Below are 26,802 nucleotides of genomic sequence, written 5' to 3'. Positions count from 1 at the left end.
TTAATAAATGCCATCATTATTATTATTTGCACAAAGTAAGTGCTTAATAAATGCCATTATTATTCATTCAGTCATTCAGTCGTATTTATTGAGCGCTTACTGTGTGCAGAGCACTGTACTAAGCGCTTGGGAAGTCCAAGTTGGCAACATCTAGAGACGGCCCCTACCCAACAGTGGGCTCACAGTCTAGAAGGGGGAAACAGAGAACAAAACAAGGAAAACGGGCGTCAGTAGCATCATTATAAATAAATGGAATTATAGATATATACACCTCAATGATAAAATAAATAGAATTACACATATGTACATATAATAATAATAATAATTGGGGTACTTGTTAAGCGCCCACTACGTGCCAAGCACTGTTCCAAGCACTGGGGCGGATACAGGGCAATCAGGTTGTCCCACGTGGGGCTCACAGTTTTCATCCCCATTTTACAGATTCACTGTCGGCGTCCCTTGTGAGCGGGGCTCATGGCCTCCCCGTGGGTCCTTTCCCACACGCTTAGTCCGGTGCTGTGCACGTAGTAAGCGCCTCCACATCCTCCTCTTCCTCCCTTCAAAGCCCTACTGAGAGCTCACCTCCTCCGGGAGGCCTTCCCACACTGAGCCCCCTTTTCCCTCTCCTCCTCCCCATCCCGCCTGCCCTACCTCCTTCCCCTCCCCACAGCACTGCAGATTTATTCCTCTATTTATTTTACTTGGACATATTATAGCTAGATGCCCATCATTAACAAAATAAATAGAATATTACTATTAGAATATTAGAATATTACTATTCTATTTATTTTGTTAATGATGGGCATCTAGCTATAATTCTATTTATTCCTACGGTATTGACACCCGTCTACATGTTTTGTTTTGTCGTCTGTCTCCCCCTTCTAGACCGTGAGCCCGCCGTTGGGTAGGGACCGTCTCTAGATGTTGCCGACTTGTACTTCCCAAGCGCTTAGTACAGTGCTCTGCACACAGGAAGCGCTCAATAAATACGATTGAATGAATGAATAAATACCAGTGATTGGCTTCTGGGCATTTGAGCGATACTAAACTTATCATTTGTGAAATTTATCGCATTTCAAGTACTGTGAGCCCATCTAGACTGTGAGCCCCCTGTTATGTAGGGACTGTCTCTATGTGTTGCCAACTTGGACTTCCCAAGCGCTTAGTCCAGTGCTCTGCACACAGTAAGCGCTCAATAAATACGATTGATGATGATGATGATGATTTGAGTGGATGATCTGTCCTATGCAGCATCTCTGTCTGCTTTCTGTCTTCCCCTCTAGACCGTAAGCTCACTGTGGGCAGGGAACGTTTCTCATTCATGCTTTCAGTCGTATTTGTTGAGCGCTTACCGTGTGCAGAGCACTGGACTAAGGATCAGGTTGTCCCTCGGGGGGCTCACAGTCTTCATCCCCATTTTCCAGATGAGGGAACTGAGGCCCAGAAAAGTGAAGTGACTTGCCCAAAGTCACCCAGCTGACAAGTTAGAGAAGCAGCGTGGCTCAGTGGAAAGAGCCCGGGCTTTGGAGTCAGAGGTCATGGGTTCAAATTCCGGCTCGGCCAAATGTCAGCTGGGTGACTTTGGGCAAGTCACTTCGCTTGTACTTCCCAAGCACTTAGTACAATGCTCCGCACCCAGTAAGCGCTCAATAAATAGGATTGAATGAATGAACTTCTCTGTGCCTCAGTTCCCTCATCTGTAAAATGGGGATGAAGACGGTGAGCCCACCGTGGGACAATCTGATTGCCTTGTAACAGTGCTTTGCACATAGTAAGTGCTTAATAAATGCCATTATTATTATTATTATTATTATTATTATGTGGCAGAGTCAGGATTAGAACCCATGACCCCTGACTCCCAAGCCTGGACTCTGTCCACTGAGCCACTCTGCTTCTCTAGAAGCAGCTTAGAGCAGTGTCTGTACATAGCAAGCGCTCAATAAATACCATTGAATGATTGATTGATTGATTGATTGACACCCCCCCCATCTTTACCCATAATCCCCTTCCCTTAATTGGGCAAGCTAGAGCGGCCGGATGTTGCCTTCCGGCGCCCCCTGGTGGAACATTGAAATAATTGAAAAATATCAAATCTGGCCCTTCAGTTTTATTTATTTTTATTTTTCTGTGAATGTGTTAAGCACTTACTAGGTGCCAGACACTGTACTAAGCGCTGGCGTAGACACAGGCTGTTCAGGTTGGACACAACCCCATGTCCCATTTGGGGCTCAACAGTCTCTAGACTGTAACCTTGTTGTGGGCAGGGCCTGTGTCTGTTTATTGATGATGGGATTTGTTAAGCGCTTACTATAATAATAATAATGATAATAACGGCATTTATTAAGTGCTTACTATGTGCCAAGCACTGTTCTAAGCGCTGGGGGAGAGACAAGGTCATCAGGTTGTCCCACGGGGGGCTTCACAGTCTTCATCCCCATTTTCCAGATGAGGTCACTGAGGCCCAGAGAAGTGAAGTGACTTGCCCAAAGTCACCCAGCTGACAGGTGGCGAGGCCGGGATTAGAACCCACGACCTCTGACTCCCAAGCCCGGGCTCTCGCCGCTAAGCCACGCTGTTTATTGTTCTGTCATCCTCTCCTAAGCTCCTAGGACGGTGCTGCGCACACAGCAGGCGCTTAATACGATCCAGTGACTTGAATGAATGAAGGGACCTTCATCCCTTCATATATGTTGCCTACTTGTACTTCCCAAGCGCTTAGTACAGTGCTCTGCACACAGTAAGCGCTCAATAAATACGATTGATGATGATGATGATGATGATCACCATTTTACAGATGAGGGAACTGAGGCACAGGGAAGTGAAGTGACTGGCCCAAGGTCACACAGCAGACAGGTGGCGGGGGCCAGGATGAGAACCCAGGTCCCCTGACTCCTAGGCCTGGGCTCTACCCACTGGTCCACACTATTTCTCTTCTTAAATAATAATAATAGCAATTGATGGCATTTGCTAAGCGCTTACTATGTGCAAAGCACTGTTCTAAGCGCTGGGCGGGATACAAGGTGATCACATTGTCCCACGTGGGGCTCACAGTCTTAATCCCCATTTTACAGATGAGGTCACTGAGGCTCAGAGAAGTGAAGTGACTTGCCCAAGGTCACTCAGCAGACATGTGGGGGAGAAGGGATTCAAACCCATGACCTCTGACTCCGAAGCCCGGGCTCTCTTTCCACTGAGCCACGTTAAAGCATCTTAAAGAGGCAAGCAGAGGGGTAATAGTATTAATGATGGCATTTGTTAAGCGCTTACTATGTGCAAAGCACTGTTCTAAGCACTGGGGGAGATACAAGGTGATCAGGTTGTCCCATGGGGGGCTCACAGTCTTCATCTCTATTTGACAGATGAGGTCACTGATGCTCAGAGAAGTGAAGTGACTTGCTCAAGGTCACACAGCAGACATGTGGTGGAGCTTTTACTTCCCAAGCGCTTAGTACAGTGCTCTGCACACAGTAAGCACTCAATAAATACAATTGAATGAATGAATGAATGAGCCGGGATTAGAACTTCCCAAGCGCTTAGTCCACTGCTCTGCACACAGTAAGCTCTCAATAAATACGATTGAATGAATGAATGAGCTGGGATTAGAACCCGTTACCTTCTGGCTCCCAAGCCCGGGCTCTTTCCCCTGAGCCACACTGCTTCTCAACCTCTTTGATAGAACCTCTTTCCTTCACAGGATTAAAAAAAAGGATCCTTCTTAAAAGGCCACCTCCCCCAGGAAGCCTGCCTTCCCTTCTTCCCGATCCCACCCTCCCCTTTTCCTCTCCTCCTCCCCCTCCCCATCACCCCAACTCCCTCCCTCTACTCCCCCTCCTCTCACTTGTGTATATATGGGCATATTTATTATTCCATTTATTTTATTAATGATGTGTCTATAGCTATAAATCTATTGATTTCTATTGATGCTATCGATGCCTGTCTATTTGTTTTGTCTTGTCGTCTGCCTCCCCCCTTCTAGATCGTGAGCCTGTTGGTGGGTAGGGACCGTCTCTGTTGCCAAATTGGACTTTCCAAGCGCTTAGTATATAGTGCTCTGCATGCAGTTAGCGCTCAAGAAATGCAATTGAATGAATGAATGAATCAATCAAACCTCTCGCATTCGTTCATGTCAATAGTGAAAGTGCTTAGAACAGTGCTTGGCACATAGTAAGCGCTTAACAAATACCATCATTGTTATTATCCCTCTAGACTGTTATTTTATTACTATGTGCCAAGCGCTGGGGTAGATACAAGGTAAGCAGATTGCCCCACGTGGGGTTCACAGTCTTCACCCCCATTTTACACGAGGGAACTGAGCTCCACTGTAACCGTATCCACCCCAGTGCTCAGTACAGTGCTTGGCACATAGTAAGTGCTTAACAAATGCCATTTTAAAAAAATTGGGCTGAAGGGGGAGGGAAAAGTGGGAGGAGGGAGGAGGACGAAGGGAAAGGGGAGGAAGAGAAAGGAAAGAGGAGGAGGGAAAGGGAGGAAGAGAAAGGAAGGGGGAAGAGGGAGGGAAGAGGGAGGAAGGGAGAGACAAGAAGAGAGGGAGGAGGTGGGGTAGTTGTGTAGGGGCTTGGGAATGTGGGGATCCCCCTCTCCCGGGACACGGGGCGCAGGGCTGTCACCCCAGGTGCCCCAGCCCCATTCATTCAATCGTATTTATTGAGCGCTTACTGTGTGCAGAGCACTGTACTAAGCGCTTGGGAAGTCCAAGTTGGCAACATCTAGAGACGGTCCCTACCCAACAGCGGGCTCACAGTCTAGAAGGGGGAGACAGACAACAAGACTAGAGCATATTAACAAAATAAAATAAAAAGAATAAATACTTACAAATAAAATAGAGTAATAAATCCGTCCAAACATATATACAGGTGGTGTGGGGAGGGGAAGGGAGAGGAAGGAGGGGGCTCAGTCTGGGAAGGCCTCCTGGAGCCCCAGGGACAGCCCGCCTGGGCCCTGCCTGCCGGTGGGAAGGAAGGGTGGTTTTCCGGGCCGGGAATCATCATCATCATCATCAATCGTATTTATTGAGCGCTTACTATGTGCAGAGCACTGTACTAAGCACTTGGGAAGTACAAATTGGCAACACATAGAGACAGTCCCTACCCAACAGTGGGCTCACAGTCTAAAAGGGGGAGACAGAGAACAAAACCAAACATACCAACAAAATAAAATAAATAGGATAGATATGTACAAGCAAAATAAATAAATAAATAAATAGAGTAATAAATATGTACAACCATATATACATATATACAGGTGCTGTGGGGAAGGGAAGGAGGTAAGATGGGGGGATGGAGAGGGGGACGAGGGGGAGAGGAAGGAAGGGGCTCAGTCTGGGAAGGCCTCCTGGAGGAGGTGAGCTCTCAGCAGGGCCTTGAAGGGAGGAAGAGAGCCAGCTTGGCGGATGGGCAGAGGGAATGGGGGCATTCCAGGCCCGGGGGATGACGTGGGCCGGGGGTCGATGGCGGGACAGGCGAGAGCGAGGCCTAACGGGGAGGAGATTAGCGGCGGAGGAGCGGAGGGTGCGGGCTGGGCTGGAAGGAGAGAAGGGAGGTTGGCGAGGACTTGGGGGTCCGCAGGCCGGCTTCCTGGGCGCGGAGCCCCTAACTCCTGGCTCCTTGCCCGCAGCCCCCGCTGGTCCAGGCCATCTTCAATGGCGATCCCGAGGAGATCAAGACTCTCATCTACAAAACCGAGGACGTCAACGCACTGGTGAGGGCTCCACACCTCTGACCTCCCTCCGGACGCTCCTGCTCCGTCTCTTTGGCGGGCTCCTCCTCCCCCCTCCAACTGCGGGGGTCCCTCAAGGCTCAGTTCGAGTCTCCATCTCCATCCCCTCCCTCGGATAACTCACTCGCTCCCCTGGCTTCAACTCCCACCTCTGCGCGGACGATTCCCCAATCTCCCTCTGCAGCCCTCATCTCTCTCATCATCATCATCATCAATCGTATTTATTGAGCACTTACTATGTGCAGAGCACTGTACTGAGCGCTTGGGAAGTACAAATTGGCAACGTATAGAGACAGTCCCTACCCAACAGTGGGCTCACAGTCTAAAAGACTCTCCCTCTCCGCATTCTCGTATTTCCCCCCCTGCCATCTTCAGGACGGCTCTACTTGGATGTCCCACCGACGTCTCAAAAGTAACGTGTCCAAAACAGAGCTCCTTATCTTCCCACCCAAACCCTGTCCTCCCCGTGATTTTCCCATCACTGTAGACGGCACCACCATTCAATCATTCATTCACTCAGTCGTATTTATTGAGCGCTTACTGTGTGCAGAGCACTGGACTCAGCGCTTGAGGATCCTTCCCTCATCATCCTTCCCGTCTCACAAGCCCGCAACCTTGATGTTTTCCTTGACTTCTCATCGGGTAGGGACCGTCTCTATATGTTGCCAACTTGTCATCATCATCATCATCAATCGTATTTATTGAGCGCTTACTATGTGCAGAGCACTGGACTAAGCGCTTGGGAAGTACAAATTGGCAGCATCTAGAGACAGTCCCTACCCAACAGTGGGCTCACAGTCTAAAAGGGGGAGACCGAGAACAAAACCAAACATACTAACAAAATAAAATAAATAGAATAGATATGTGCAAGTAAAATAAATAAATAAATAGAGTAATAAATATGTACAAATATCTATACATATATACAGGTGCTGTGGGGAAGGGAAGGAGGTAAGATGTGGGGGATGGAGAGGGGGACGAGGGGAAGAGGAAGGAAGGGGCTCAGTCTGGGAAGGCCTCCTGGAGGAGGTGAGCTCTCAGCAGGGCCTTGAAGGGAGGAAGAGAGCAGTCATATTTATTGAGCGCTTAATGTGTGCAGAGCACTGGACTTAGCGCTTGAGGATCCTTCCCTCATCATCTTTCCCGTCTCACAAGCCCAGAACCTTGATGTTTTCCTTGACTTCTCTCCTCATTGGGTAGGGACTGTCTCTATATGTTGCCAACTTGTAATTCCCAAGCGCTTAGTACAGTGCTCTGCACACACTAAGCGCTCAATAAATATGATTGATGATGATGATGGTGATTCGACCCACATAGTCCATCACTAAATCCTGTCAGATCCACCTTCACACCATCGCTCCAATCCGCCCTTTCCTCTCCATCCAAACCGTTACCCCGTTAATCCAGTCCCTCATCCTCTCCCGCCTTGATGACTGTATCGGCCTCCTCACTGACCTCCCTGCCTCCAGTCTCTCCCCACTCCAGTCTGTACTTCCCTCTGCCGCCCGGATCGCATTTCTACAAAAACGTTCAGTCCGGGTTTCCCCACTCCTCAAGACCCTCCAGGGGTTGCCCATCCACCTCCGCATCAAATAATAATAATAATAATAGTAATAATAATGATGATGGCATTTGTTAAGCGCTTACTATGTGAAAAGCACCGTTTTAAGCGCTGGGGGGATACAAGGTGATCAGGTTGTCCCACGTGGGGCTCCCAGTCTTTATCCCCATTTTACAGATGAGGGAACTGAAACAAAAATAAAACAAAAACGGCTTCAAAGCGGTCCATCCCCTGGCCCCCTCCTCCCTCACCTCACTACTCCTACTCCAACCCAGCTTGCCCATCATCATCAATCGTATTTATTGAGCGCTTACTGTGTGTAGAGCACTGTACTAAGCGCTTGGGAAGTACAAGTTGGCAACATATAGAGACATTCCCTACCCAACAGTGGGCCCATTCCTCTCCTCTAGTGCCGATCTTCTCACTGAACCTCCATCTCATAATAATTATAATAATAATAAAATAATAATAATAATAATGATAATAATAATAATAATGTTACTTGTTGAGTGCTTACTATGTGCCAAGCACTGTACTAAGCACTGGGGTGGCCACAAGTTAATCAGGTGGGGACACAGCCCCTGTCCCACGTGGGGCTCACAGTCTTAATCCCTATTTTTCACAGATGAGGTAACTGAGGCCCAGAGAAGTTAAGTGGTTTGCCCAAGGTCTCGCATCAGACATGTGGCGGAGCCGGAATTAGAACCCAGGCCCATGCTTTATTCATTCATTCGTATTTATTGAGCGCTTACTGAGTGCAGAGCACTGTACTAAGCGCTTGGGAAAGTACATAGAACAATAAACAGACACATTCCCTGCCCACAATGAGCTCACAGTCTAGAGTTCCCTAGTGCGGCAGTGACGTGAAAATGAGAAGCGGTATTCATCCATTCATTCATTCAATCGTATTTATTGAGCGCTTATTGTGTGCAGAGCACTGTACTAAGCGCTAGGGAAAGTACATACAACAATAAACAGACACATTCCCTGCCCACAATGAGCTCACAGTCTAGAGTTTCCTAGTGCGGCAGTGACGTGAAAATGAGAAGCAGTATTCATCCATTCATTCATTCAATCGTATTTATTGAGCACTTATTGTGTGCAGAGCACTGTACTAAGCGCTAGGGAAAGCACATACAACAATAAACAGACACATTCCCTGCCCACAATGAGCTCACAGTCTAGAGTTCCCTAGTGTGGCAGTGACGTGAAAATGAGAAGCAGTATTCACCCATTCATTCATTCAGTCGTATTTATTGAGCGCTTACTGTGTGCAGAGCACTGTACTAAGTGCTTGGGAAAGCACATACAACAATAAACAGACGCATTCCCTGCCCACAATGAGCTCACAGTCTAGAGTTCCCTAGTGCGGCAGTGACGTGAAAATGAGAAGCAGTATTCATCCATTCATTCAATCGTATTTATTAAGTGCTTACTATGTGCCAAGCACTGTACTAAGCACTGGGGTGGCTACAGGTTAATCAGGTGGGGACACAGCCCCTGTCCCACGTGGGGCTTACAGTCTTAATCCCCATTTTTCACAGATGAGGTAACTGAGGCCCAGAGAAGTTAAGTGGTTTGCCCAAGTTCTCGCAGCAGACGTGTGGCAGAGCCGGAATTAGAACCCAGGCCCATGCTCTATTCATTCATTCCTTTTTTTTTGAGCACTTACTGAGTGCAGAGCACTGTACTAAGCGCTTGGGAAAGTACATACAGCAATAAACAGACACATACCCTGCCCACAGTGAGCTCACAGTCTAGAGTTCCCTAGTGCGGAGTGACGTGAAAATGAGAAGCAGTATTCATCCATTCATTCATTCAATCGTATTTATTGAGTGCTTATTGTGTGCAGAGCACTGTACTAAGCGCTTGGGAAAGCAAATACAACAATAAACAGACACATTCCCTGCCCACAATGAACTCACAGTTTAGAGCTCCCTAGTGCGGCAGTGACGTGAAAATGAGAAGCAGTATTCATTCATTCAGTCGTATTTATTGAGCTCTTACTGTGTGCAGAGCACTGTACTAAGCGCTTGGGAAAGCACATAGAACAATAAACAGACACATTCCCTGCCCACAATGAGCTCACAGTCTAGAGTTCCCTAGTGCGGCAGTGACGTGAAAATGAGAAGCAGTATTCACCCATTCATTCATTCAGTCGTATTTATTGAGCGCTTACTGTGTGCAGAGCACTGTACTAAGCGCTTGGGAAAGCACATACAACAATAAACAGGCACATTCCCTGCCCACAATGAGCTCACAGTCATTGAGTCCCGTAGTGCAGCAGTGACGTGAAAATGAGAAGCAGTATTCATCCATTCATTCAATCGTATTTATTGAGTGCTTACTATGTGCCAAGCACTGTACTAAGCGCTGGCGTGGCTACAAGTTAATCAGGTGGGACACAGCCCCTGTCCCACGTGGGGCTCACAGTCTTAATCCCCATTTTTCACAGATGAGGTAACTGAGGCCCAGAGAAGTTAAGTGATTTTCCCAAGGTCTCGCAGCAGATGTGTGGCGGAGCCGGAATTAGAACCCAGGCCCATGCTCTATTCATTCAATCATATTTATTGAGTGCTTACTGTGTGCAGAGCACTGTACTAAGCGCTTGGGAAAGTACATACAACAATAGACACATTCCCTGCCCACAATGAGCTCGCAGTCTAGAGTTCCCTAGTGCAGCAGTGATGTGAAAATGAGAAGCAGTATTCATCCATTCATTCATTCAATTGTATTTATTGAGCGCTTACTGTGTGCAGAGCACTGTACTAAGCGCTTGGGAAGTACAAATTGGCAAATAAAGAGACGTTTCCTACCCAACAACGGGCTCACAGTCTAGAAGGGGGAGACAGACAACAAACAAAACACGTAGAAGCAGTATGGCCTAGTGGCTAGAGCCCAGACCTGGGAGTTCGAGGACCTGGGTTCTAATCCTGGCTCCGCCATTTATCTGCTGTGTGACCTTGGGCAAATCACTTCTCTGAGCTTCAGTTCCCCTCATCTGCAAAATGGGGATGGAGACCGTGAGCCCCACATGGGACAGGGACTGTGTCCCATCCGATTTGCTTCTATCCACCTCGGCACTTAATACAGTACCTGACACCTGGAAGCTTTAAGAAATGCCGCAGTTATTATTATTATCTTCCCCAGCGCTTAGTACAGTGCCTGGCACCTGGTAAGCGCTTCACAAATGCCATTTTAAAGACATTTTAATGCCACTTTAAAGACATTTTAAAGTGGGAGATGCTAGGGCTCTGGAAACTCTCCGAAGTGTGTCAGTCCCCAGCTGTCCCCCACCTCCTCCAAGAAGCCTTCCCTGATTGACTCCAGAAACTCCACCCACCTTTCCTCACCCGGATTTCCCCCGTGGGACACATTCCCGTCCCCGTGTCTCTTCTCCGCCTCGTCCATCAGCGGCTTGCGTGGCTTCTTGGTGCGAGCCGCCCCACAGCCCGCCCGGTCTGGTTCCTTGCAGGACGGTGAGAAACGCACCCCGCTGCACGTGGCGGCCTTCTTGGGGGACGCCGAGATCATCGAGCTCCTCATCCTCTCAGGTAAGGTCCTCCTTCCCTCCTCAAATCCCACAGACGACCCCTCTCCCCGGCTTCAAAGCCTTATCGAAGGCCCTTCTCCTCCCAGAGGCCTTCCCTGACTGCGCCCTCCTTTCCTCTTCTCCCGCTCCCTTCTGCGTCACCCCGACTCGCTCCCTTTCTTCATCCCCCCCTCCCAGCCCCACACTGCTTACGTCCACATCCCTCATTTATTTCTTTCTACTAATGTCTGTCTCCGCCCTAGACTGTCAGCTCATTGTGGGCAGGGATTGTGTCTGCTTCTTGTTGTACCGTCCTCTCCCAAGCGCTTAGTCCAGTGCTCTGCACACAGAAAGCGCTCAATAAATCTGATTGAATGGATGAATTTATTTATACTAACATCTGTCTCCCCCCTAGACTGTCAGCTCATTGTAGGCAGGGATTGTGTCTGCTTCTTGTTGTATCGTCCTCTCCCAAGCGCTTAGTCCAGTGCTCTGCACACAGAAAGTGCTCAATAAATCTGATTGAATGGATGAATTTATTTATACTAACATCTGTCTCCCCCCTAGACTGTCAGCTCATTGTGGGCAGGGACTGTGTCTGCTTCTTGTTGTATCGTCCTTTCCCAAGCCCTTAGTCAAGTCCTCTGCACACAGAAAGTGCTCAATAAATCTGATTGAATGGATGAATTTATTTATACTAATGTCTGTCTCCCCCCCAGACTGTCAGCTCATTGTGGGCAGGGACTGTGTCTGCTTCTTGTTGTATCATCCTCTCGCAAGTGCTTAGTGCAGTGCTCTGCACACAGAAAGCGCTCAATAAATCTGATTGAATGGATGAATTTATTTATACTAATGTCTGTCTCCCCCCTAGACTGTCTGCTCTTTTTGGGCAGGTACCGTGTCTGCTTCTTGTTGTATCATCCTCTCCCAAGAGCTTAGTACAGTGCTGTGCACACAGAAAGCGCTCAATAAATCTGATTGAATGGATGAATTTATTTATAATCATATCTGTTTCCCCCCTAGACTGTCAGCTCATTGTGGGCAGGGACTGTGTCTGCTTCTTGTTGTATTGTCCTCTCCCAAGAGCTTAGTCCAGTGCTCTGCACACAGAAAGTGTTCAATAAACCTGATTGAATGGATGAATTTATTTATACTAACGTCTGTCTCCCCACTAGACTGTCAGCTCATTGTGGGCAGGGACTGTGTCTGCTTCTTGTTGTATCGTCCTCTCCCAAACGCTTAGTCCAGTGCTCTGCACATAGTAAGCACTCAATAAATCTGATTGAATGGATGAATTTATTTATACTCATTTCTGTCTCCCCCTAGACTGTCAGCTCAATATGGACAGGGACTGTGGTGTCTGCTTCTTGTTGTATCGTCCTCTCCCAAGCGCTTAGTCCGGTGCTCTGCACACAGAAAGCTCTCAATAAATCTGACTGAATGGATGAATTTATTTATACTAACGTCTGTCTCCCCCCTAGACTGTCAGCTCATTGTGGGCAGGGATTGTGTCTACTTCTTGTTGTATCATCCTCTCCCAAGCGCTTAGTTCAGTGCTCTGCATTCAAAAAGTGCTCAATAAATCTGATTGAATGGATGAATTTATTTAAAATCATGTCTGTCTCCCCCCTAGACTGTCAGCTCATTGTGGGCAGGGATTGTGTCTGCTTCTTGTTGTATCGTCCTCACCCAAGCGCTTAGTCCAGTGCTCTGCACACAGAAAGTGCTCAATAAACCTGATTGAATGGATGAATTTATTTATACTAATGTCTGTCTCCCCCCTAGACTGTCAGCTCATTGTGGGCAGGGACTGTGTCTGCTTCTTGTTGTATCGTCCTCTCGCAAGTGCTTAGTGCAGTGCTCTGCATACAGAAAGTGCTCAATAAATCTGATTGAATGGATGAATTTATTTATACTAATGTCTGTCTCCCCCCTAGACTGTCAGCTCATTGTGGGCAGGGATTGTGTCTGCTTCTTGTTGTATCGTCCTCTCCCAAGCGCTTAGTCTGTTGGATAGGGACCGTCTCTATGTGTTGCCAACTTGTACTTCCCAAGCGCTTAGTCCAGTGCTCTGCACACAGTAAGCGCTCAATAAATACGATTGAATGAATAAATGTATATGTATGTTTGTACATATTTATTACTCTATTTTACTTGTACATATTTATTCTATTTATTTTATTTTGTTAGTATGTTTTGTTCTGTTGTCTGTCTCCCCCTTCTAGCCTGTGAGCCCGCTGTTGGGTAGGGACCGTCTCTATACGTTGCCAACGTCTACTTCCCAAGAGCTTAGTCCAGTGCTCTGCACACAGTAAGCGCTCAATAAATACGATTGAATGAATAAAAGTATATATATGTTTGTACATATTTATTACTCTATTTTACTTGTACATATTTATTCTATTTATTTTATTAATATGTTTTGTTCTGTTAGTCTCCCCCTTCTAGCCTGTGAGCCCGCTGTTTGGTAGGGACCGTCTCCATATGTTGCCAGCTTCTACTTCCCAAGCGCTTAGTCCAGTGCTCTGCACACAGTAAGCGCTCAATAAATACGATTGAATGAATGAATGAATGAAAGCGTTCAATAAATCTGATTGAATGGATAAATTTATTTATCCTAATGTCAGTCTCCCCCCCATAGACTGTCAGCTCTTTTTGGGCAGGGACTGTGTCTGCTTCTTGTCGCATTGTAGTTTCCCAAGCGCTTAGTCTAGTGCTCCGCACGCAGTAAGCGCTCAATAAATAGGATTGAATGATCTGGGGGTGACGGATGCTGCTTGGTTTCAGGGGCTCGCGTGAACGCCAAGGACAGCATGTGGCTGACCCCCCTCCATCGCGCTGTGGCCTCCAGGAGTGAGGTGAGCGGGGGGCATCAGTCTTTCCACTCCCTCTCCCCTGGCATCCACCCCCTTCTCCTGGGGGGTTTCCACTCGACGGGAGGCAGCGGGATTTAGCGGGAAGAGCGGGAGACCCCCAGACTGAGCCCCTTCCTTCCTCTCCCCCTCATCCCCCTCTCCATCCTCCCCATCTTACCTCCTTCCCTTCCCCACAGCACCTGTATATATGGATATATGTTTGTACATGTTTATTACTCTATTTATTTTACTTGTACATATCTATTCTATTTATTTTATTTTGTTAGTATGTTTGGTTTTGTTCTCTGTCTCCCACTTTTAGACTGTGAGCCCACTGTTGGGTAGGGACAGTCTCTATATGTTGAGAATTTGTACTTCCCAAGTGCTTAGTACAGTGCTCTGCACATAGTAAGCGCTCAATAAATACGATTGATGATGATGATGACCCGGGTTCTAACCCAGCCCTTCCACCGGCCGGCTGCGTGACCTCTGACGGATGATGACAGCATTTGTTAAGCGCTTACTATGTGCCAAGCACTGTTCTAAGCGCTGGGGAGGATACAAGGTGAACAGGTTGTGCCACTTGGGGCTCACAGTCTTCATCCCCATTTTCTAGATGATGTTGGCATTTGTTAAGCGCTTACTATGTGCCAAGCACTGTTCTGAGCGCTGGGGAGGATACAAGGTGATCAGGTTGTCCCACTTGGGGCTCTGAGTCTTCATCCCCATTTTCCAGATGAGGGAACTGAGGCCCAGAGAAGTGAAGTGAGTTGCCCATAGTCACCCAACTGACAATTGGAGGAGCCGGGATTTGAACCCATGACCTCTGACTCGCAAGCCCAGGCTCTTGCCACTGAGCCACGCTGCTTCCCATAGATGACTCAACCTCTCAGGGCCTCAGTTGCCTCATCTGTAAATAACAACGATGGCATTTATTAAGCACTTACTATGTGCAAAGCACCATTCTAAGCGCTGGGGAGGTTACAAGGTGATCAGGTTGTCCCCCAAGGGGCTCACAGTTTTAATCCCCATTTTACAGATGAGGGAACTGAGGCCAGAGAAGTGAAGTGACTCGCCCAAAGTCACCCAGCTGACAGTTGGCAGAGTAGGGATTTGAACCCATGACTTCTGACTCCAAAGCCCGGGCTCTTTCCACTGAAATACAATTGAATCATTCAATCTTATTTAATAATAATAATGATGGCATTTATTAAGCGCTTACTATGTGCAAAGCACTGTTCTAAGCGCTGGGGTGTTTACAAGGTGATCAGGTTGAGCCACGGGGGCTCACATTCTTCATCCCCATTTGACAGATGAGGTCACTGAGGCCCAGAAAAGTGAAGTGACTTGTCCAAAGTCACACAGCTGACAAGTGGCGGAGTTGGGATTAGAACCCATGACCTCTGACTCACTCATTCATTCATTCAATCGTATTTATTGAGCGCTTACAATGTGCAGAGCACTGGACTAAGTGCTTGGGAAGTACAAGTTGGCAACTGAGCCACGCTGCTTCTCTGAATGCAACACTTTGGTAGACACGATCACTGCCCTCAGAGAGCTTTCAATCTATTGTGTGCAGAGCACTGGACTGAGCGTTCAGTCATTCATTCCATCGTATTTACTGAGAGCCTGCTGTGTGCAGAGCACTGGACTAAGCGCTTGGAAAGAGAAGCAGTGGGGCTCAGTGGAAAGAGCCCGAGCTTGGGAGTCAGAGGTCGTGGGTTCTAATCATCATCATCATCATCATCATCAATCGTATTTATTGAGCGCTTACTATGTGCAGAGCACTGTACTAAGCGCTTGGGAAGTACAAATTGGCAACATATAGTACAAATTGGCAACATAATCTAATCCCGGCTCTGCCACTTATCGGCTGTGTGACTTTGGGCAAGTCGCTCCTCTGTGCCTCAGTGACCTCATCTGGAAAATGGGGATGAAGATTGTGAGCCCCAGGTGGGACAACCTGATCACCCTGTGTCCCCCCAGCGCTTAGAACAGTGCTTGGCACGTAGTAAGCGCTTAGCAAATACCATCATTATCATTATTATTATTATTATTGAAGTACAATTCGGCCAGAGATAGAGACAGGAGAGTTAGTAGACAGGATCCCTGCCCTCCGGGTGCTGGCAGTCTACTGTGTGCAGAACACTGTGCTGAACGCTTGGGCCTTGGTGTTGGGCCTGAGCCCTAGAGAAGCAGCATGGCCTAATGGGTAGCGCCCAGGGCTGGGAGTCAGAAGGACCTGGGTTCATTCATCCAATCGTATTTATTGAGCGCCTACTGCGTGCGGAGCACTGGACTGGGCGCCCTGGACGGTGACGATCCCTCCCCACGACGAGCTCACAGTCTAAAGGAGCAGGGTCGTCTAGTGGGTAGCGCCCGGGCCTGGGGGTCAGAAGGACCCAGGTTCCCATCCCACCTCCGCCCCTCGTCTGCTGGGTGACCTTGGGTAAGTCACTTCCCCTTCTAGACTGTGAGCCCACTGTTGGGTAGGGACCGTCTCTATATCATCATCAATCGTATTTATTGAGCGCTTACTGTGTGCAGAGCACTGGACTAAGCGCTTGGGAAGTCCAAGTTGGCAACATATAGAGACAGTCCCTACCCAACAGTGGGCTCACAGTCTAGAAGGGGGAGACAGAGAACAAAACCAAACAGACTAACAAAATAAAATAAATAGAATAGATAGGTACAAGTAAAATAAATAAATAAATAAATAGAGTAACAAATATGTACAAACATATATACAGGTGCAGTGGGGAAGGGTCTCTAGATGTTGCCAACTTGGACTTCCCAAGCGCTTAGTACAGTGCTCTGCACACAGTAAGCGCTCAGTAAATACGATTGATTGATTGATTCCCCGGGCCTCGGTCCCCTCACCCGTCAAACGGGGACGAAGCCAAGCAGGATGGGGCCTGCGTCATTCATTCATTCAATCGTATTTATTGAGCGCTTACTGTGTGCAGAGCACTGGACTAAGCGCTTGGGAAGTCCAAGTCGGCAACATAGAGAGACGGTCCCTACCTCACAACAGGCTCACATTCATTCATTCATTCAATCGTATTTATTGAGCGCTTACCGTGTGCAGAGCACTGGACTAAGCGCTTGGGAAGGACAAATCAGCAACATCTAGAGACAGTCCCTACCCAACGACGGGCTCACATTCATTCATTCATTCATTCATTCAGTCGTATTTATTGAGCGCTTACTGTGTGCAAAGCACTGTACTAAGTGCTTGGGAAGTCCAAGTCGGCAACAGAGACGGTCCCTACCCAACGACAGGCTCACAGGCTAGAAGGGGGAGACGGATGACAAAACAAAACATGTAGACAGGTGTCTAGTCGTCAGAATAAATAGAATTAAAGCTAAATGCCCATCATTAACAAAATAAATAGAATAGTAAATATGTACAAGTAAAATAAATAGAGTAATAAATCTGTACAAATATATATACAGGTGCTGTGGGGAGGGGAAGGAGGTAGGGTGGGGGATATAATAATAATAATAATGGCATTTGTTAAGCGCTTACTATGTGCAAAGCACTGTTCTAAGAGCTGGGATGGGGAGGAGGAGAGGGAAAAGGGGGCTGAGTGTGGGAAGGCCTCCTGGAGGAGGTGAGCTCTCAGTAGGGCTTTGAAGGGAGGAAGAGAGCCAGCTTGGAGGAGAAGCAGCATAGGTCAGTGGAAAGAGCCCGGGCTCTGGAGTCAGAGGTGATGGGTTCAAATTCCGGCTCTGCCTCTTATCAGCTGTGTGACTTTGGGCAAGTCGCTTCACTTCTCTGGGCCTCAGTGACCTCATCTGCAAAATGGGGATGAAGACTGTGAGCCCCCCATGGGACAAACTGATCACCTTGTATCTCCCCCAGCACGTAGGACAGTGCTTTGCACATAGTAAAGTGCAAAGTATATATATATACTGTATATATGTAGATATCCTTTATATATGTTTGTACATATTTATTACTCTATTTATTTATTTTACCTGTACATATCTATTCCATTTATTTGATTTTGTTAGTATGTTTGGTTTTGTTCTCTGTCTCCCCCTTTTAGACTGTGAGCCCACTGTTGGGTCGGGACCGTCTCTATATGTTGCCAACTTGGACTTCCCAAGCGCTTAGTCCAGTGCTCTGCACACAGTAAGCGCTCAATAAATACGATTGTTTGATTGATAGTAAGCGCTTAATCAATGCCAACATTATTATTATTTGGGCAAGTCGCTTCACTTCTCTGTGCCTCAGTTCCCTCATCTGTCAAATGGGGATGAAGACTGGGAGCCCCCCCGGGGGACAGCCCGATCACCTTGGAACCTCCCCAGCGCTCAGAACATTCATTCATTCAATCAATCGGATTTATCGAGCGCTTCCGGTGTGCAGAGCACTGTACTAAGCGCTTGGGAAGTACAAGTTGGACATTCATTCATGCAATCAGTCGTATTTATCGAGTGCTTCCGGTGTGCAGAGCACTGGACTAAGCGCTTGGGAAGTACAAGTGGGACATTCATTCATGCAATCAATCGTATTTATCGAGCGCTTCTGGCATGCAGAGCACTGTACTAAGCGCTTGGGAAGTCCAAGTTGGCAACATCTAGAGACGGCCCCTGCCCGACAGCGGGCTCACAGGCCAGAAGAGTGCTTTGCACGTAGTAAGCGCTTCATAAACGCTTCCTTCCTTCCTCTCCCCCTCGTCCCCCCCTCCATCCCCCCATCTTACCTCCTTCCCTTCCCCACAGCACCTGTATATATGGATATATGTTTGTACATATTTTTTTTACTCTATTTTATTTGTACATATCTATTCTATTTATCTTATTTTGTTAGTATGTTTGGTTTTGTTCTCTGTCTCCCCCTTTTAGACTGTGAGCCCACTGTTGGGTAGGGACTGTCTCTAGATGTTGCCAATTTGGACATCCCAAGCGCTTAGTCCAGTGCTCTGCACATAGTAAGCGCTCAATAAATACGATTGATGATGATGATGATGATGATAAACGCCATTATAATGTGCGGAGGGAGGGCATTCCGGGCCCGGGGAAGGACGCGGGCCTGGGTTCGACGGCGGGACGGGAGAGAACCAGCGCCCAGTTGGGTGCCCGGCATGTAGTGAGCGCTCCCCCGAGCCCCCCGAGGGTGTCGGTCCCCCCGTCCCCAGGCCAGCCCGGTGTCCCCGCAGGAGGCGGTGTCGGTGTTGCTGAAACACGCGGCGGACGTCAACGCGCGGGACAAGAACTGGCGGACGCCATTGCACGTGGCGGCCGCCCACCGGGCCCTGCGCTGCGCCCAGCTTCTCCTGCCCCAGCTGGGCGGCCTCAACGTCTCCGACCGCGCCGGACGGGCCGCCCTGCATCACGCCGCCCTCAACGGGCACGGAGATGTGAGAGACGCCACCCCGGGAGGGCCGGGCCCGCTCCGCCGCGGGAAGCAGAAAGCCGGCCTTCGTCCGTCGGCCGGTCCGGCCTGTTTCCGAGCGCTCGGTCCGGTGCTCTGCATGCACTCAGCGCTCAATAAATACGATTGAATGAATGAATTGAGCGCTCAATAAATACGATTGAATGAATGAATTGAGCGCTGACTCTGTGCGGAGCACTGGACGGAGCGGTTGGGAGAGGACGATGGAACGATAGTCAGTCTGTTGTATTTATTGAGCGCTGACTGTTCTGCGGAGCACTGGATCGAGCGCTTGGGAGAGGACGGTAGAACAATAATCTGTCAATCCTACTTATTGAGCGCTTACTGTGAGGAGAGCACGGTACTGTCCAGCCTTAATCCATCGGTTTGTCTGGTCTGTTTCTAAGCGCTCAGTTCAGTGCTCTGCACACAGCGCTCAATAAATACAATTGAATGAATGAATGAATTGAGCGCTGACTGTGCACTGGATTGAGCGCTTGGGAGAGGACGATAGAACAATAATCTGTCAATCCTACTTATTGAGCGCTTACTGTGAGGAAAGCACAGTACTGTCCAGCCTTAGTCCATCGGTTAGTCCGGCCTGTTCCTAAGCGCTCAGTCCAGTGCTCTGCACAGAGCGCTCAATAAATACAATTGAATGAATGAATGAATTGTCCAGTGTTAGTCCATCGGCCAGTCTGGCCTGTTTCTAAGCTCTCAGTCCAGTGCTCTGCGCACAGTCAGCGCTCAATAAATACGATGGAATGAATGAATTGAGCGCTGACTGTGTGCGGAGCACTGGACGGAGCGGTTGGGAGAGGACGATGGAACGATAGTCAGTCTGTCGTATTTATTGAGCGCTGACTGTTCTGCAGAACATTGGATCGAGCGCTTGGGAGAGGACGATAGAACAATAATCTGTCAATCCTACTTATTGAGCGCTTACTGTGAGGAGAGGACAGTACTGTCCAGCCTTAATCCATCCGTTTGTCTGGTCTGTTTCTAAGCACTCAGTCCAGTGCTCTGCACACAGTCAGCGCTCAATAAATACGATTGAATGAATGATTGAATTGAGCGCTGACTGTGTGCGGAGCACTGGACGGAGCGGTTGGGAGAGGATGATGGAACGATTGTCTGTCGTATTTATTGAGCGCTGACTGTTCTGCAGAGCACTGGATTGAGTGCTTGGGAGAGGACGATAGAACCATAATCTGTCAATCCTACTTATTGAGCGATTACTGTGAGGAGAGCACAGTACTGTCCAGCCTTAGTCCATCGGTTAGTCCGGCCTGTTCCTAAGCGCTCAGTCCAGTGCTCTGCACAGAGCGCTCAATAAATACAATTGAATGAATGAATGAATTGTCCAGTGTTAGTCCATCGGCCAGTCTGGCCTGTTTCTAAGCTCTCAGTCCAGTGCTCTGCACACAGTCAGCGCTCAATAAATACGATGGAATGAATGAATTGAGCGCTGACTGTGTGCGGAGCACTGGACGGAGCGGTTGGGAGAGGACGATGGAATGATAGTCTGTTGTATTTATTGAGCGCTGACTGTTCTGCAGAGCACTGGATCGAGCGCTTGGGAGAGGACGGTAGAACAATAATCTGTCAATCCTACTTATTGAGCGCTTACTGTGAGGAGAGGACGGTACTGTCCAGCCTTAGTCCATCGGTCAGTCTGGCCTGTTTCTAAGCGCTCAGTCCTGTGCTCTGCACACAGTGCTCAATAAATACAATTGAATGAATGAATGAATTGAGCGCTGACTGTGCACTGAATTGAGCGCTTGGGAGAGGACGATAGAACAATAATCTGTCAATCGTACTTATTGAGCGCTTACTGTGAGGAGAGCACAGTACTGTCCAGTCTTAGTCCATTGGTCAGTCCGGCCTGCTTCTGAGCGCTCAGTCCAGTGCTCTGCACACAGTCAGCGCTCAATAAATACGATGGAATGAATGAATTGAGCGCTGACTGTGTGCGGAGCACTGGATGGAGCGCTTGGGAGAGGACGATGGAACGATAATCTGTCGTGTTTATTGAGCGCTTACTGTTCTGCTGAGCACTGGATCGAGCTCTTGGGAGAGGACGGTAGAACAATAATCTGTCAATCCTACTTATTGAGCACTTATTGAGGACCAGAGTGACTAAGTGGAAAGAGCCCGGGCTTTGGAGTTAGAGGTCACGGGTTCAAATCCCGGCTCCGCCACTTGTCAGCTGGGTGACTTTGGGCAAGTCACTTCCCTTCTCTGAGCCTCAGTGACCTCATCTGGAAAATGGGGATGAAGACTGGGAGCCCCCCGGGGGACAACCTGATCACCTTGTAACCTCCCCAACGCTTAGAACGGTGCTTGGCACATAGTAAGCGCTTAATAAATGCTGTCATTATTATTATTATTACTGTGAGGAGAGAACAGTACTAAGTCCCCGACTCCCAAGCCCGGGCTCTTTCCACTGAGCCACGCTGCTTCTCTCTGAATAGAAGGGGGTGACAGACAGCAAAACCAAACAATTAGATGGGTGTCAATACCGTCAGAATAAATAGAATTATAGCGCTTACAGAATACCACAGTTCATTCAATTCATTCAGTCGTATTTACTGAGCGCTTACTGGGTGCAAAGCACTGTTCTAAGCGCTGGGGAGGTTACAGGGTGATCTCTGTAAGATCACAGAGAAGCAGCGTGGCTCAGTGGAAAAGAGCCCGGGCTTTGGAGTCGGAGGTCATGGGTTCAAATCCCGGCTCCGCCACTTGTCAGCTGGGTGGCTTTGGGCAAGTCACTTCACTTCTCTGGGCCTCAGTCCCCTCATCTGGAAAATGGGGATTAAGACTGTGAGCCTCCTGTGGGACAACCTGATCACCTTGTAACCTCCCCAGCACTTAGAACAGTGCTTTGAACATAGTAAGCACTTAATAAATGTCATTATTATTATTATTACTATTATTATGGGTTCAAATCCCGGCTCTGCCAATTGTCAGCTGTGTGACTTTGGGCAAGTCACTTCACTTCTCTGGGCCTCAGTCCCCTCATCTGGAAAATGGGGATTAAGACTGTGAGCCCCCTGTGGGACAACTCTATCACCTTGTAACCTCCCCAGCACTTAGAACAGTGCTTGGCACATAGTAAGCGCTTAATAAATGCCATTATTATTATTATTATTATTATTATTATTATTATTATTATGGGTTCAAATCCCGGCTCCGCCAGTTGTCAGCTGGGTGACTTTGGGCAAGTCACTTCACTTCTCTGGGCCTCAGTCCCCTCATCTGGAAAATGGGGATTAGGACTGTGAGCCCCCCGTGGGACAACCTGATCACCTTGTAACCTCCCCAGCGCTTAGAACAGTGCTTTGCACATAGTAAGTGCTTAATAAAATGCCATTATTATTATTATTATTATTATTATTATTATTATTATTATTATTATCTCCCCCTTCTAGACTGTGAGCCCGCTGTTGGGTAGGGACCATCTCTAGATGTTGCCGACTTGGACTTCCCAAGCACTTAGTCCAGTGCCCTGAACACAGTAAGCGCTCAATAAATACGATTGATTGATTGATTGTCGGGTAGGGACCATCTCTAGATGTTGCCAACTTGGACTTCCCAAGCGCTTAGTCCAGTGCCCCGCACACAGTAAGCGCTCAGTAAATACGATTGATTGATTGATTGTTGGGTAGGGACCGTCTCTAGATGTTGCCGACTTGGACTTCCCAAGCGCTTAGTCCAGTGCTCTGCACACAGTAAGCGCTCAATAAAGACGATTGAATGAATGAATGAATGAATCAGGCTGTCCCACGGAGGGAGCTCCCAGTGCAGAGCACTGGACTAAGCGCTTATTATTATAGTTATTATTATTAGCTTGGTCCCGGGGGCAGGCGACGGGGAGGAGGGGTGCCATCCTGGCTTTGGGTGCGGGGAGGGGGTCCCAGGTGGACGCCGCCCCCCCGTTGAATGACTGAATGACTGGCAATGAATGAATGAATGTTGTCTTTTCAGATGGTCAGTTTACTCTTGGCCAAAGGGGCCAACATCAACGCGTTCGACAAGAAAGACCGGCGCGCACTGCACTGGGCGGCCTACATGGGTAAGGAGGAGGCGGCCAGGACGGCGGGCGGTCACCTCCCTTCTCTCCTTCTCCCTCCCATTCATTCCTTCAGTCGTATTTATTGAGCGCTTCCTGTGTGCAGAGCACTGGACTAAGCGCTTGGGATGTCCAAGTTGGCAACCTATAGGGACGGTCCCTGCCCAACAGACTCCTAGACTGTGAGCCCGTTGTTGGGTAGGGACCGTCTCTATAGGTTGCCAACTTGGGCTTCCCAAGCGCTTAGTACAGTGCTCTGCACACAGTAAGCGCTCAATAAATACGATTGAATGAATGAATGAATAAATGCCATTATTATTATTATTATTATTATTATTATATGGATTCTCTCCCTTTCCCACCCTCACTTCTCCCACTCCCTTCCACGTTGCCCTGACTCGCTCCCTTTCTTCATCCCCCTTTCCCAGCCCTACGCTGCTTACGTCCACATCTGTCCCTATATATGTATATATGTTTGTACATATTTGTTATTCTATTCATTTATTTATTTTGCTTGTACATATTTATTCTATTTATTTTATTTGGTTTATATTTTTTTTTGGTCATCTGTCTCCCCCTTCTAGACTGTGAGCCCGCTGTTGGGTAGGGACCGTCTCTAGATGTTGCCAGCTTGGACTTCCCAAGCGCTTAGTACAGTGCTCGGCACTCAGTAAGCGCTCAATAAATACGATTGAATGAATGAATGAATAAATGCCATTATTATTATTATTATTATTATATGGATTCTCTCCCTTTCCCACCCTCACTTTTCCCGCTCCCTTTCTTCATCCCACTTTCCCAGCCCCACAGTGCTTACGTCCACATCTGTCCGTCTATATGTATATATGTTTGTACATATTTATTACTCCATTTATTTATTTTACTTGTACATATTTATTCTATTTATTTTATTTGGTTTATATGGTTTTTTTTTTGTCGTCTATCTCCCCCTTCTAGACTGTGAGCCCGCTGTCAGGTAGGGACCGTCTCTAGATGTTGCCAACTTGGACTCCCCAAGCGCTTAGTACAGTGCTCGGCACTCAGTAAGCGCTCAATAAATACGATTGAATGAATGAATGAATAAATGCCATTATTATTATTATTATTATATGGATTCTCTCCCTTTCCCACCCTCACTTCTCCCGCTCCCTTCCACATTGCCCTGACTAGCTCCCTTTCTTCATCCCCCTTTCCCAGCCCACACTGCTTACGTCCACATCTGTCCGTCTATATCTATATATGTTTGTACATATTTATTACTCCATGTATTTATTTTACTTGTACATATTTAGTCTATTTTATTTGGTTTATATGTTTTTTTTTGTCGTCTGTCTCCCCCTTCTAGACTGTGAGCCCGCTGTTGGGTAGGGACCGTTTCTAGATGTTGCCAACTTGGACTTCCCAAGCGCTTAGTACAGTGCTTTGCACACAGTAAGCGCCCAATAAATACGATTGAATGAATAAGTGACTTGCCCAAGGACACACAGCTGACACTTGGCGGAGCTGGGATTTGAACCCATGCCCTCTGACTCCAAAGCCTGGGCTCTTTCCACTGAGCCACGCTGCTTCTCATCATCTGGAAAATGGAGATGGAAACTGTGAGCCCCACAGGAGACGGGGACTGCGTCCAACCCGATTAGCTTGTACCCACCCCAGTGCTTAGTACAGTGCCTGGCACATAGTAAGCGCTTAACAAAGACCACAATTACTATTATTATCTCTAGCCTTTTAGCTTGTTGTGGACAGGGAATGAGAAGCAGCGTGGACTTAGTGGAAAGAGCCCGGGGAGTCAGAGGACCTGGGTTCTAATCCTGGCTCTGCCACGTACTTGCCGTGTGACCTTGGGCCAGTCACTTCACCTCTCTGGGCCTCAGTTCCCTCATCTGCAAAATGGGGATTCAATTCTCCCTCCTATTTATTTATTCATTCATTCATTCAATCGTATTTATTGAGCGCTTACTGTGCGCAGAGCACTGGACTAAGCGCTTGGGAAGTCCAAGTTGGCAACATCTAGAGACGGTCCCTACCTGACAACGGGCTCACAGTCTAGAAGGGGGTGACAGACAACAGAACAAAACACATAAGCCAAATAAAATAAATAGAATACATATGTACAAGTAAAATAAATGCATTCATTAATTCAATCATATTTATTGAGCGCTTACTGTGTGCAGAGCACTGTACTGAGCGCTTGGGAAGTACTAGTTGGCAACATCTAGAGACGGTCCCTACCCAACAACGGGCTCACAGTCTAGAAGGGGGAGACAGACAACGAAACAAAACACATAAACCAAATAAAATAAATAGAATGCATAGGTACAAGTAAAATAAATGCATTCATTCATTCAATCGTATTTATTGAGTGTTTATTTTTAGACTGTGAGCCCACTGTTGGGTAGGGACCGTCTCTCTATGTTGCCAACCTGTACTTCCCAAGCGCTTAGTCCAGTGCTCTGCACACAGTAAGCGCTCAATAAATACGATTGATTGATTGATTGATTGATTGAGTGCTTACTGTGTGCAGAGCACTGTACTAAGCGCTTGGGAAGTACAAGTTGGCAACATTTAGACTGCGAACCCCTTGTGGGTCCTGATGATCTTATATCTACCCCAGTGCTTAGTAACTAGCACAATTCCTGCCTCCCCATCTTCAAAACCCTACCGAAAGGGTTTTCCCAGACTGAGCCCCCCTTTTTCTCCGCTCCTCCTCCCCTCCCCATCACTCCAACTCCCTCCATCTGCCCTCCCCTTCCCCTCCCCGCAGCACTTGTCTATATTTTTACATATTTATTACTCTATTTATAGTATTATGCTTATATATATATATATATATATATATATATAAAAGCATATACAACCTTGGTGTCATCCTCGACTCTGCTCTCTCATTCACCCCTCACACCCAATCCGTCACCAAAACCTGCCGGTCTCAGCTCCGCAGCATCGCCAAGATGCGCCCTTTCCTCTCCATCCATACCGCTCCCTTCCCGGTTCAATCTCTCATCCTATCCCGACTGGATGACCGCATCGGCCTCCTCTCCGACCTCCCATCCTCCCGTCTCTGCCCGCTTCAGTCTATACTTCCCGGATCATCTTTGAATGAATGAATGAATTTATTTTACTTGTACATATTTATTCTATTCATTTTATTTGGTTTATATGTTTTGTTTTGTTCTTTGTCTCCCCCTTCTAGACTGTGAGCCCGCTGTTGGGTAGGGACCGTCTCTATATGTTGCCAACTTGGGCTTCCCAAGCGCTTAGTCCAGTGCTCTGCACACAGTAAGCGCTCAATCAATATGATTGATTGATTGATTGTTGGGTAGGGACTGTCTCTAGATGTTGCCAACTTGGACTTCCCAAGCGCTTAGTACAGTGCTCTGCACACGGTAAGCGCTCAATAAATACGAATGAATGAATGAATCTTTGTCCAGAAACGCTCTGGGCATGTCACTCCCCTCCTCAGACATCTCCAGTGGCTACCAATCAACCTCCGCATCAGGCAGAAACTCCTCACTCTCGGCTTCAAGGCTGTCCATCCCCTCGCCCCCTCCTACCTCACCTCCCTTCTTCATTCAATACTGTGTGCAGAGCACTGTACTAAGCGCTTGGGAAGCCCAAGTTGGCAACAGATAGAGACGGTCCCCACCCAACAGCGGGCTCACG

At 47.8% G+C, this 26,802-nt stretch overlaps 1 protein-coding gene across 2 annotated transcripts in view; it reads left to right on the top strand.

Moving 5' to 3' along the window:
• Window positions 1-26,802, top strand: part of ANKRD44 (ankyrin repeat domain 44) — a 158,842-nt gene that overhangs the window by 40,458 nt on the left and 91,582 nt on the right. For both annotated transcript variants that reach the window (XM_038749028.1, XM_038749029.1), the window contains exons 2-6: window positions 5,635-5,718; window positions 10,773-10,851; window positions 13,617-13,687; window positions 18,853-19,053; window positions 23,055-23,142. In XM_038749028.1, coding sequence (XP_038604956.1) covers window positions 5,635-5,718; window positions 10,773-10,851; window positions 13,617-13,687; window positions 18,853-19,053; window positions 23,055-23,142 — 523 coding nt within the window. The remainder of the gene's footprint in view (window positions 1-5,634; window positions 5,719-10,772; window positions 10,852-13,616; window positions 13,688-18,852; window positions 19,054-23,054; window positions 23,143-26,802) is intronic.

Source organism: Tachyglossus aculeatus, chromosome 7 (genome assembly GCF_015852505.1).
Source record: "Tachyglossus aculeatus isolate mTacAcu1 chromosome 7, mTacAcu1.pri, whole genome shotgun sequence".
Classification (NCBI taxonomy): Eukaryota; Metazoa; Chordata; class Mammalia; order Monotremata; family Tachyglossidae; genus Tachyglossus; species Tachyglossus aculeatus.
This window is presented reverse-complemented; position numbering and strand designations above follow the sequence as displayed.